The 13,181-nt window shown below is 41.5% G+C and overlaps 1 protein-coding gene across 2 annotated transcripts in view; it reads left to right on the top strand.

The window, feature by feature from the left end:
• PARD3B (par-3 family cell polarity regulator beta) overlaps window positions 1-12,139 on the top strand; it is a 1,240,289-nt gene extending 1,228,150 nt beyond the window's left edge. For both annotated transcript variants that reach the window (XM_060194068.1, XM_060194070.1), the window contains one exon: window positions 7,479-12,139. In XM_060194068.1, the coding sequence (XP_060050051.1) occupies window positions 7,479-7,836 (358 nt within the window). In that variant the 3' untranslated portion in view covers window positions 7,837-12,139. The remainder of the gene's footprint in view (window positions 1-7,478) is intronic.
• The last annotated feature ends 1,042 nt before the right edge of the window (window positions 12,140-13,181 follow it).

The following is a 13,181-nucleotide window of genomic DNA, read 5'->3' as shown; positions in this document are numbered from 1 at the left end:
TATTTTATTATTTTTTTTTACTAGAACAGTGCTCAACTTCTGCTTCTGGTTGTTCTGGGGACTGAACATGAGAGCTTTTTTAATTAAAAAAACATTTATTTACTTATTTATTTATTTATTACTGGATAGACACAGAAAGAAATTGAGATGGAAGAGGGAAAGAGACACGGAGGCACCTGCAGCCCTGCCTCACCACTCGTGAAGCTTTTCCTCCTGCAGATGACAACCAGAGGCTTAAACTTGGGTCCTTGTGCCACTGGAATGTGTGTGCTTAACCAGGTTTTATTCTAAATTAACATTACTACTTGTCTTTTTTTTTTTTCTTTTTACCAGTGTCGTTGCTAGGGCTATGTGCCTGCATGATAAATCCAGCACATAATAGAAATTGAGAGGGGTGGGGAGGTTGAGAGGAAGAAAGATAGACGCCTGCAGACAAGCTTCACTTATGAAGCTTTCCTCCTGGAAAAGGGGAGAGTGGGGGGATCGAACCCAGGTCCTTGTGCTCTTGTGCTTGGTGATCTGTGCACTTAACTGGGTGCACCCCCACATCACTGTTGTTTTTGTTTGTTGGTTTTTTGGCAGAGCTCTGCTCAGCTCTGGCTAGTGGTGGTGCTGGGGATCAAACTTGGGACTTTGGAGTCTCAGGCTTGAGAGTCTCTCTGCATAACAGTTATGCTATGTACCCTCCGACCTCACTAGCTCTTTATATGTATGCGTATTTATAAAGTAGGAAAGAGAAGGGAGTCGGGTGGTAGCGCAGTGGGGTTAAGCGTACGTGGCACTAAGCGCAGGTACCACATAAGGATCCCGGTTCGGCTTCCCACCTGCGGGGGAGTGGCTTCACAGGCGGTGAAGCAGGTCTGCAGGTGTCTGTCTTTCTCTCCCCCTCTCTGTCTTCCCCTCCTCTCTCCATTTTTCTCTGTCCTATCCAACAATGACAACAACAATAATAACTACTACAACAATACAAACAAGGGCAGCAAAAGGGAAAATAAATAAAATTAAAAAAAGATTTTTTTAAGTAGGGAAGAGAAAACAAGAATGAAATAATTAATCTACGTTCAAGGGTGTTAAGCACCTAAAATATATAATAGCACAAATCACTGTTGCAGATATTTTCAATAAAATACAAGTTAAAATGGCAAAATAAATTTAAAAAAATAAATAAAATTAGTCCTACTCCAACCACTGTTGATTTAAGTCCACTTTGTCTTCTTATTTCTCTGTCCTTCTAGCTCTCTTGTCTCTCCATTCACTGCATACATCTGATCTTTTGTGGGTGCTACCACTGTTTGTAGATGTTTTCTTTATTTATTTACATTCAAATTCTTTTGGATAAGCTCAGCATAGATTTATGGAGTACCGAAGATGTGCAAAGCCCCATGCTAAGCGCTAAAGAAGACAAGTCACTGCATATATGAGACTGAGTTCCCTCTTCCAAGATGTACTTGCAGTATGAAACTAGTCTCAGGCCAGGTGAAAGATAAGGCAAGAATGGACCAACTGTAGTGAGCACAGAGGAAAGAGATTTTCTTTGCAATGTGGGGTTGGGGCTGTGTGAAGGGGGAAGTAAAAAGAGTCAGAATTATTGCTACTTCTTCATCATCCTAAGAGTTTATGCCTCTTCATCTATACCAGTAGTGCAGCCTCCTCATTGCTAGCTGAAAGTTTTGGGAAGGTTTTGCCAGTGACAGTGTTTTTCTAGGGCTGAGCACTTTTCCATATGTTTATTTCTGACACTTCAGAAGGATGTCTCTCCTCCTTCCATAACAAGAAGATGCTTGTGACCCAGGGGCCCACTGTCTGACCTAATCTGCCTCTGACTTCCAGCCCCTTTTTTACTTAATGGAAATAAGTGGGATGATGAGATACCAAAAAAGGTGAAAATGTCAGGGCCAAGCATTAGCATATCTGGTAGAGTACACATATTCCACTATACAAAAACCCAGGTTCAAGCCCCCAGTCCCCATCTACCACAGGGAAGCTTCCCAAGTGGTGAAGCATTGCTGCAGGTATCTTTCTTTCTCCCTGTCTTCCCATTCCTTCTCAAAGTCTTTCTCTTTCCAAAATAAATACTTTTTTAAAAAAGGAGGAAAAGTGATCTTTACTATTTCTACAAGTCAATAGCATTGTTTTTGGCATTCTCAAGCTTAAAAGTTAGCATTCATTATCCTATATGTCTGTGTCATTGGAAACTGAGTGCCTGAAAGGATTCCTGTGCTTTCCCAAACTCTAAGTCCTTTTGTCCTTGAGATATGAGTTCAAGCTTAACAAGGTGAAAAAAAAATCTCACAGACACTTCCTCAAATAATTACATCTAAAGAAAGTAAGTATACAGGGGTTGGGGATAGCACACACAGTTGAGTGCACACATCAAACACTGCAAGGGTCCCAGTTCAAAGCCCCAGTTCCCACATGTAGGGGAAAAGCTTCCTGAGCAGTGAAGCCGCAAGTGTCTCTCTCTACCTCTCTATCTCCCCATCACCTTTCAGTTTCTATCATAGCAAATAAAAGAAAGTGCTAGGCTAGCCTGAGGTTGTTTCTTCCCAGGCACGTGCTCTCTGGGTTGGAGAGAACTTGGCTGGAGCCAACCTAGGCTGCTGTTTACTCAGCAACGCAGGAGAGGAACCAGGAACTCTTGGCTGAGTGGGAACACAATGTAATTCTGCCTTTATTGATCAGAAAAGAACTGCCTTTATACCTTCCGAAGTGGAAGTGACAGGCTGGAAAAGGAAATGGGTAGGATAGGGGCTGGAGAGGAGAAAAGATCGCAAAAGTAGCAAGCCTCCATCTAATCAGTGGGGATCAAACCAATGCCCTGCAGGCAGGGCAGGTCTCAGACAAAACAGTGGTTATGTAAATAGACCACAGCGTCAAGCAATGGAGCAGGGGGGAGCTGGCGTAATGCCCAACAAGAAAGAAAAGAAAAAGGGAATATGGGGTGGGGGAGATAGCATAATGGTTATGCAAAGATACTTTTATGTCCCAGGTTCAACCCCCTACACCACCATGAATCAGAGCTGAGCAGTGCACTGGTAAAAAAAAAAAAAAAAAAAAAAAACTGCCAAAAGTGGAAGGAGTGGTAGGTTCATTGTTACAGTAAAGACTGTAAATGCTAGCTTGCTTTTCTTTAAGAAAATCAAGGTTTTTCCCTGTTTTTATTAGTGATTCAATATTGATTTGGGGTTGAATATTATTTCTATAAATATCTATGTTTTTATAAATTTGCATATTTTTCTTCTGTGGTCTTACCATCGCTTCCTTTCTAAGTCACACCTCTACCTGTTTGCTACTTCCAAATGCCCTTCCCTTTTTCCTCTTCTCTCTCCATATCCTGATGGAGTTGGAATTCACAGCCCTCTGGTCATCTTTCCCTATCATTTTTTCCCCTTTTGGGAGTATGGACCAAAATTCTTTATGTGGTGCAGAAGGTAGAATGTCTGGCTTCTGTGATTGCTTCTCCACTGGACATGGGTGTTGGCAGATCAATCCATACCCTCAGCCTAAGATCAGGTTTTTGAGTCAGACTTTCAACTTGAAGTTAGTTTTGATTTTTTTATGAGAAAAATAGTGACACACGCAAGTAAAATCAAGGGTTGCATGAAAAATAGAAGGTTGGGAAGCACTGATACATTTGTCATTTGGATCCTTGTTTTCATTAGACTCTCCTGAGGAAGCTGTCCCTGGAATTGTCAGGAGTGACTGAAAACTGACACTGTGATAAGTGTCTGCTGAGGCCTGAGAGAAGATCCATTTCTGTGGTTTCCTATGAATGCTAATGTCACCCAAGTAAAGAAAATAAAAATGGCACTCAAGATTAATGAAATAAGAACTTAAGCGGCCTCTTCTTTCTCTTTTATCATTGTCCAGTTCTGCAGTTGATGAGGAAGGCACTTGAACCCCGTTAAAAAAAAAAACTCTCTTTTAAATGTGTGAGTACACATATTCATTCACTTAGAAGTTGCTCTGACCAAAGTCTATAGAAACTGCTCAAATTTAAGCAAGAAGTTATTATAAACAATAGTAAGACACACACTCATTAAAGAAAGAAAAGTTCTTCTAATAGTCTTTGAACCTCAAACAATGTTTTCACAGGCCAACCCATTGTTTTTCTTCTCTCTGAAAAAAATTAAAATGATAGCCATTATGATGAGTTCTACAGAAAAAAAAAATAATAAAAAGACAATTTCTAGGGTTTCATTTCTTGACAAAGAACAGCTACCTCATTTGGTGTCTGCCACATGGAAGCAAACTCCCAGACATAAAGTTTCCCCTCAGAGAAAGCAATAAGGGACCACAAGGCCATCTTGAATTTGGCCTGATCTGCCCAGGAGACACCTCCATAAGAGGTGACAAGGCAGAGTGCAGGAGAATAGATAGTGGCTGACCCTGTGTGCTCAAAGCCCTCTGTGTCCCCGGGTCTCTCAGGGTGGCATCTGCCCCATGACACCTTGATCTGGATTGTCTCTCCAAGAATAAAGCAAATAAATAAGTAAATCTATGCCTGTCTTTTATGATGTTCTGTTTTAAAAGAGACGAACCTCCAGGGAGAGACAGGACCCTAAATGTCCAAGGTCTGGAATTCCTCCTTTCTCTCTTTCCATTTAAAACAGGAAACATTCACGCTAAGAGGGTCCAGAGGGAGTGTTGGTTGTATGTTCATTTTAAGGCAGATAATGTTTGTGTGTTGCAAATGTCAGTGATTTATCCCAAGGGCTTAAAATGAGTGCAGAAAAACCACATGTTTCATTTCATGCAGAGAAATATCTTCAGTAGATTTTGGAGAAAGCGCAGGTTAAGGAATTTTTTTTCCCTAAGTGTTTTGAAAATCACTAACATGAACCAAGAGGAAATAAGAATGAGCATGGGGAAGGGGGGGCATTAAAAATTGAACAAGAAAAGAGATAAAGAAGGCTGGAAGTTTTCTAACTCAAAGCTAGAATTCTAAGAGAAAGGGAAGGTGAAATCCTGATCCCTGAAATCCTATGGCTGAAGTGACAGATATTATATGTGTGTTCTATTTGTCATGGGCAATTTAAAACAGAGCAAAGCAAACTGCACTGAATAATAGCAGCCATAATAACTGATGCCATAATAACTTGTACACAAACAATTTAATTTTTTTAGCTGAAATTTTTAACGAAATTAGCCCCTATTTCAAGGATCTATCTTTCTTTATTATACATAGCCAAGTTAAGATATTAAAAGAGTGAGAGAGAAAGAGAGGGAGAGAGGAAGAGAGAGAGAGAGAGCGCACATCCTATTGTTCATCCTTATGAATGTATTGCAAGCTGCTCTCCACATGCACCTGACCTTGGAGCTTGTCAAATGTTCATTGATTGCGGGGTGTACATTGCTGATTTAACATCTAGCTCTGCAGATTACAGGGTGATTTTGACCCTCATTGACAGAGCTTGATTAACCACAGACACTCTCTTCTTACAGCCCTGTCATTTCTTTCAAATGTTCTACCAGTCTGTACTCTGACATTGGAGAGCTTTTCATTAATTATTGCTGTTGCTGTTTTCCAAAGAAAGAAAAAAAGAAAAAGGAGTGAGAGGGAAAAAGTTGCAAAGAACTGGGGATAGTGATGGTGGATGTGTGCACAGAAGGTTTATGGATTTTAAAGAGCTGTAAACAGAACTCATGTGTTTAACCCCAGGCTAGATAAGGTGCAGTCATCTGTACATTGTTTAGAGTCATAATGCTTCTGTTATGGCAAATGGATCAGAAGATGCTTGTTGCCTCAGCAGAGAGATGTAGACAGGGTCATTTTCTGTTAGTGTTTAGTCTTGCCCTGTGTGCAGACTCCTTACACAGCTGGTTTGACTCTCCCCTTCCTGCTACTGTCCTGGTGGCACTTCTTGACTTTGCAGTGGAATTGCTTTCTGTCAAAAGTCAAGATGGTGGATTTAAGCTCAAGGTTTGGAACTTTCCCTAGACTCTCGAGAGAGGCCTGAATACGCTCATCTGAGGGAAGTAACAGGAACCAAACAGAGTTACACCAAATATCTCGCAGAGGTAGGAGCAAAGTGAGCCGAATTCCTGTGGGCTTTAATAACCAGCATCTTTCTACCACACTGTTTAGGGCAGCCTTCAGCAAAGCAAAGAAGAGAAGGACTAGAATCATCTCAGATGTAAGCGAGTAAAATTCTGCTTTGTTTGAGAAGCTAGTTTGGTTACTGGAATAAAGGTCAATATATGAGGGTATGAACAAGATAGGAGTCTATTTCTCATTCTCCAGTTGAGTGTAACCATCCTGGTTGACACGGTGGTTCTATGCTGTTAAAGGTCCTGACTCTGGCCCTCTTGCTGCTTTAGCATCTTCAGTATATGACTTTCTCCCTGCAATCTAAAATGATCACAAGAGATAAACCGGACAGAGCAAGAAGAAGAAAAAGTTTTCCTATCTTCTCCTGTTTTTTTATTTTTTTAGTATTTATTTATTCCCTTTTGTTACCCTTGTTTTTATTGTAGCTATTGTTGTTGTTATTAATGTCCTCATTGTTGGATAGGACAGAGAGAAATGGAGAGAAGAGGGGAAGACAGAGAGAGGGGGAGAGAAAGATAGACACCTGCAGACCTGCTTCACTGCTTGTGAAGCGACTCCCCTGCAGATGGGGAGCCGGGGGCTCAAATCGGGATCTTTACGCCAGTCCTTGTGCTTTGTGCCACCTACACTTAACCCGCTGCACTACCGCCTGACTCCGTCTCCTGTTTTTTTAATGCAGTGTCAGAGATTTTACCCAGGATATATCACATGTGTGCAAACCCTGGAACCCACTCTTCATGCCACCTTTTGGTTATTTATTTTTGTCACGACGTGGGCTTCACTGCTCCAGGCAGACTTCTTCAGAGAGGGGGGAGGAGACACCACAGCATTGAAGCTTTGTTTTTGTTTTTTGTTTTTTGTTTTTTTTTTTTTGCCTCTAGGGTAATCACTGGGGCTCAGTACCTCCACTGCTCCTGGAGGCTAATTTTTCCCTTTTGTTGCCCTAGTTGTTGATCATTGTTGTTGTTATTATTGTTGCCACTGTTGCTGTTGTTGTTGAATAGCACAGAGAGAAGGCGAGAGAGTAGGGGAAGACAGGGAGAGAAAAATAGAAACCTGCAGACCTGCTTCACCGCCTGTGAAGCAACACCCCCCCCCCCCCCCCGCAGGTGGGGAGCCGGGGGTTCAAACCAGGATCCTTTACTCCAGTCCTTGTGCTTTGTGTCATGTGCGCTTAACCCACTGCTCTACCGCCCAGCCCCCTTGTTTTCTTTTTCCAAGTCATTCTGAAGTCACTCTTGAGTTCACTGGGAGCTGAGCACCTCCCCTTCAATTTGAAAGGCTCTCATCACTTCTACTCTTCCTGACATACTCTGTAGGACAATCTCACTCTGTGGCCACAGGAAACTACCTAGAACTCTGCAACCTGTGGTCCTTTGCAGGGAACCAGCTTCTAGCTGCTGATATGTGTCTGTTCTCTTTGCAGGGGAGGACGGGCGGACCATGTAGACTACCTGGCAGCAGCACCTCGAGGGCTCTACAAGGAAAGGGAGCTTCCTTATTACCCAGGGCCTCATCCAGTTCATCCTCCCAAAGGGGGCTACCCCCGCCCCCCAGATCTGAGGGTCGCAGATCTTCGATATCCTCAATACTACCCACCCCCGCCAGCTCCCCAGTACAAAGGACCCTTCCGACAAGACGTTCCACCTTCCCCGCCTCAACACCACAGAGTACCGGCCTATCAGGAGATGGGCAGACCACCTCCCCGAGGAAGCAGCCCAGACCAGTATCCCTACCGAGCCCAGGACCCTCGGCAGAAGAACCCCATGACCGCAGCCGTATAGCTGAATGGCATGGAGCTCAGCACAGTCCACAAGGAAGCTATCTAACATCACCTTTGCAAGACTTTAAGGCGTTCTTGCCATTTAGAACTCTCAGATTAGGTGTTTCTCACCGAAGTTGTACCATTGGACTGCTAACCAGAGGGAAGAAGAAGAGAATGATTTTTTGAAGAGGGGAGAGGAGGTGAAGGGGGTAAAGGAAATTAAGAAAGAAGAAAGGTAGGGCCATAAAAATTGTCTGATAATTGAAATACTTTTAGAATTGTCTGATTCAGTGAGAGAGCCATTGAATAGGCAAACTGTGGTTATATTACTTATGGTCTTCTTGACTAAGGAGCCTATGTACACCAGCACACATAAGACAGAAACAGAGACAGCCTCTGGCTTGGCTGGTTATCCATTCTCAGGCTAAGTTTCAGCTACCTTAGTGGTTGCAAATATAAGCATCTTAACGGTTTCATTTTCCCACTGAGAAAAAAACAAAACCCAAGACCAGCAAACATGACTAGTGATCTCCTTGAAAGTTTTTTACCCAGAGGAAGACTGATTGTCTTTATAGAATTTCTCAGCTTCCCAGAACCGCACATTTGAGGTAAGCATTTCATGTTTCCTTGCTTTTTTATATAAAAGCAAGATGTGAATGCAGTATTAGTGTCTTGGGAGAAGGTACAAAGTAAGTCAGAGATGCCATAAAAAATATATTCCGAGGACCAAAGCACTTCAGAGTGAGGGGGCTGAACACCCCCCCCCCCTTGGGCCTCACCTTCCTTCCTCAACATACGCCAGAGCATGGAGATACCTGGTTTCAGAGATGACTGAATCTCCCTAACTCTCTTGGCTATAATTACTGTTAACTGGGGCCTCTCCTTTAAAACTCCCACTTGAGGACAAAAATGTGCTTGAGGAGAAGAGGGGCCCACTGGTTAGATTGTACAGGAAGTGATGCTCTGGGGATGCCAATTTCTGACACAGTGCCAAATAGTGCCATCTGTACCAAGAGACAGAGTAGGTGATGGGGGTGGCAACTAACTCATGTGTGTGTGTGTGTGTGTGTTTGTGTGTGTGTGTGTGTGTGTGTGTACACAAGAATGTGATTATTCGTATGGATATTGGAACTTAAAATGCTTTCTGCAAAGTTTGATGAGGAAGAGTATAAAGCAGAAAATAAAAAAAATGAAATGAAATGAAACTGAAGGCAAGAGAGAAGAAACATGACATGAGATCATCCTGTATCTGCTATATTTCATTAACAAAAGTCAGGGCAAGGGCAAGGCTGAGGTCTCCAATTGGGAAAAGAAGGTCTCGTGGCTTTGTGAAAAGCTAAAACCCACTTCAAAAAAAAAAAAATCCATTAAAATTTCTTTTGATCTTTGTAGGCATTTTCTACTTATTTTCCACAGGACATCTAAAACTTATAACTTGACCCAAATGAAAACACAAACAAAAGACAGCAAAACAAAAAACAGCAAAATCTGGGAGCAGCAATTGGAATTGTTCATTGGTCAATGACCCTTGAAATACTTTAAGCCTTTTCATGTCTTTCTTCAATTCTTCCCTTCTTCCCCCCATAAAAAAATCTTGAGTTCAATTCAGACATATTTTGACTGCAATTATAGTATATCTATCCATCAAGATTTAATAAATTATAGTATTATTGAATTATAGAACTATAGAATATTTTTCCATCCCTGTTTGGTCTTGTTCCTTAATTTTAAAATGAGAGTTCAGTTACCAACAATGGTTCAATTGCTGGTTTTAGACCTAAATCCTGTTATTTACTGGACTTTAAGAGGTATAATTTTTCTGTACTACAATTTACTTATTACCCTCTTGAAAATAGACTGTCAAGTTGTTTGCTGTCCTCTGTCATCTCTCCTAAATCAGCTATTTCTAGATTGTTTGCACTCTCTGAAAAGACGCTGAGGATGTGGGGCTCTATCCATGTAAAGGTGGAGTGCAGGTGAACTGTAAGGATTCCCTGCCAACATGTTGAGTGTTCTCTAGCCCTCAAACTACAAATGGTAAGGTGAAAGAAACAGAACTTGTTTTGAAGCATGAAAAATCAACTCTTGAGGATGATCCCTAGTTTAACGGGAATTTCTGTAGACTACAGTACCTTGCTCTGCCAGAAGGCTCCTGCATGATTAGGGCCAAGGCCACACAGGGATGGCCAGGAGCAATGGTATAAGGTAAGGAATTCTGTGTGGAAAAAGAATGTCCATGTTTTCACCATGTCCTCCCTTTGTGAATACAATGCTGCCACATGCATTGTGTAAACTGCTCCAAGCACGGTTTTGTATTGTACACACAGTCAGTGAAACCATTGCTAATCCTGAGGGACAACCAGTAGTGCAAAGATAATATTCTAGTGGGCAAAAATAGACCATGACAGTTCTCTTTTCTTGCTCAAAGTTCAGACACGCTTCATTAGACCCTGTCCCAGAGACACTAACATTATGTGTGTGATGGAAGCTCTATCAAGTCAGACACAGTTCAGAGGTAAAATTTATAATTGCCTGGGCCCCACTGCTTCAGTTGTCACCACCTCACAGGTTAAAGAACTGACAGTATGTAGGAGAACAGGTTATATGGAAGACCAGTCTATAATCATCTGGTGTTCAATAGCAGGAAATACTTTCTGGTTAGTTGTTTATAATCTGAGGAAAATCTAATCAGGTGTCCCCAGGATGCTAATAAGATCAGAATAGCACAGCAAGCTGCAAACCCACCAACACACACCTGCCAGGCAGTTGGTCAGACCACTGAGTTGTTCAGGTCTTGAAATGATGTTTTGGTGTCAAGTCATTTCATATTTTAAGAAGCTCTGCTTTTGTCTCTTTTGGAAGGAGTACAAGGATGAAAGAGAGCAAGCTATTGAAAAAGTTTTAGATGTAAGAGGATTCAGTCCTCTGCAAAGGAAGGAACACAGTATCTCATCTGTCTGTTATGTTGTTGGGCTGTGACAGTGTCATTATTGGTAATAATAATATATCTTTATTATAAAACCAGTGGATGAAAGGCAAAGTCAAAGCAATATTTTCTTAAATCGTGACTGAGTAACAACAACAAAAAAACGGTAATAAAAATGACTGGCAGGCTCATGATTCCTGGGTATGTTTAGGCCCCTACACATTGGCCCCCATGGGCCAGTCATGAAGCCAAGATCTCATAATGAATAGCGTGGTGAGGTCCACAGGCCTCCTGTAGAGGAAATACTATACATGCTGCCAAATGGAGCTTTGACACTTTCTTGCAGCTTTATTTTTGCCACTAGATAAGTGAAATTAAAATGATCCATTACTCCTTCCAAAGATGCTTGAACTCCTTGAACTGTCTTTCAAAGGAAATACATCTGACAGTGTTGAGAGTTGCCATGCTAGAGATCAGATCTTTAAAGTATGTTTATTCTGCTAGCCTGCAAGCACACTCATTCATTTTCTTAGCTTTTACAGGGGAGTAGAGAGATCTGGAAAGTATGGAAGAATAGGGATGTGTGTCTGCACCTTTCTCATCGGCACTCAACTTTGAAATCCACAATAAGTGAGCTTCAAATTGGTGCTAAATTGGGTAGACACCCTACTGCTTTCCAAGTCCATGAGCAACAGAAACTACAGATTCAGTGCAATTACACAGGAGGGAGTTGGCCTCAGAAACAGCCCACAGTAGTATTTCTCTGTACTCCCAGTTCTGTGTCAACTTGGGTGAAAACGATGCCACAATGAGCCCAGAGAGAGGAATCTTGAAAGCAACACCTACAAAGTTACCTTGCTGATACATATATTTTAAAAAGGAGAGTAAAAGTTATATATCTAAAAGAAGCCTGGAATCTCATCTGCAGCTGTGACTTCTAAGTGAAACTCTTTCTCCCTCTTGTCCTTAAATAGTAATAGAATCAGACACAGCCCAACTTTTAAAGATGGGTTTAACTACAAGCCCAGAGTGGAGCGTGAACTGTCCTCAAGGACTGTCTTCTGACTCAGCCCTTTCAGGGAGCGTACTATTCGGTCTATGCTAACTGCAGTGCTGTTTACTACTGGAACAGAAAAAACAAAACCTGCTGTTTATACAGACACTTTTTTCTAGTGTTTTCCTGTGCTTTTATAATACCAAGTCTGTTCATAATATCGGGAGATACATTATATGAGAACATATTTTGGCATACAGGGGGTGGAGGATGAATTCTTTTCACACTTTTTAGGATGATCCCATGAGTACCACAGAAAATATTTTGGATGTTGTTATATAAGAATATATAATTTTTCTTGTTTTATTTTGCATAAAAATAAAGCTTTATTCAGTCAGTAAATATGTTAGTGTCATGATTTTTCACTCACCACTGGTTTTCTTTAACATTTGACAAAGGAGGAGCTGAAAGCTAGCTCAGGTCGAGTGTACACTGTCCTGTGTGGACTTTGGCTTCACATGAAAACACTGTGAATGGTACTCGGGCAGCTCAAGGTGATAAAACAAACAGTTCTATGTTTATCCTCTTTATTTTATATCTATATTTCTCTATTCCTCTCTCTCCCAAAAAAAAAAAGGAAGAAGAAGAAGAAGAAAAGAAAAGACAGATTTGGACTGGGGTGATTCAGTGATGCATGACGCCCTGGGTTCATTCCCCTGAACCATGTGGTGGGGCGGAGTTTTTTTTTTTTTAATAATTATTATTTTTTATTTATTGGAAGGATTAATGGTCTACAGTTGACAGTAAAATACAGTAGTCGATACATGTGTAACAATTTCTCAGTTTTCCACATAATAATCTAATCTCTACCCCCCAGGTCCTCCTCTGTCATGTTCCAGTACCTGAAGATGGTGGTGGTTACAGGCAAAGATTGATTTGGTTCAGTTTTTTTCTCTTCTTTTCTCCTTTGTTTTTGTTTTATTTTGTTTTTTTGTCTTTAGTTTCTGTTTATTTGCTTGATTGCTTGTTTTTACCAGTGCACTGTTCATCTCTGACTTGTGGTGGTATGAGGAATTAAACCTGGAACTTTGAAGCCCTAGGCATGAGAATCTCTTTACCTAACCATTAATTAAACTATCCCCCTCTTATCTCATTCTTGACCAGCAATGTCAGAGGGTGGGGAACACAAGCTTCTGACACACACTGGGCTCTCTGGGAAGCTAAGGACAAGATGCAGATAAGGAAGAAGGATGTATCTTTGGGAGTGTACTTGGGTTTCAAACCTACACAAGACAGGAGGAGAAGGACTCAGGATTGGGTGGTAAGAGTTTAGATTTTAGTCAAGTCCACAGGGAAAATTGCTTCTTCATTTGGGACAAAGGATGTAGGCCTTTAAGTCACTGTGTTGGGGATCCAGGTGTTAGCTCACCTGAAAGCACACACA

This window comes from Erinaceus europaeus, chromosome 7 (genome assembly GCF_950295315.1).
Source record: "Erinaceus europaeus chromosome 7, mEriEur2.1, whole genome shotgun sequence".
Lineage (NCBI taxonomy): Eukaryota > Metazoa > Chordata > Mammalia > Eulipotyphla > Erinaceidae > Erinaceus > Erinaceus europaeus.
Note: the sequence above shows the minus strand (reverse complement) of the source record. Positions and strands in the feature narration are given on the sequence as shown.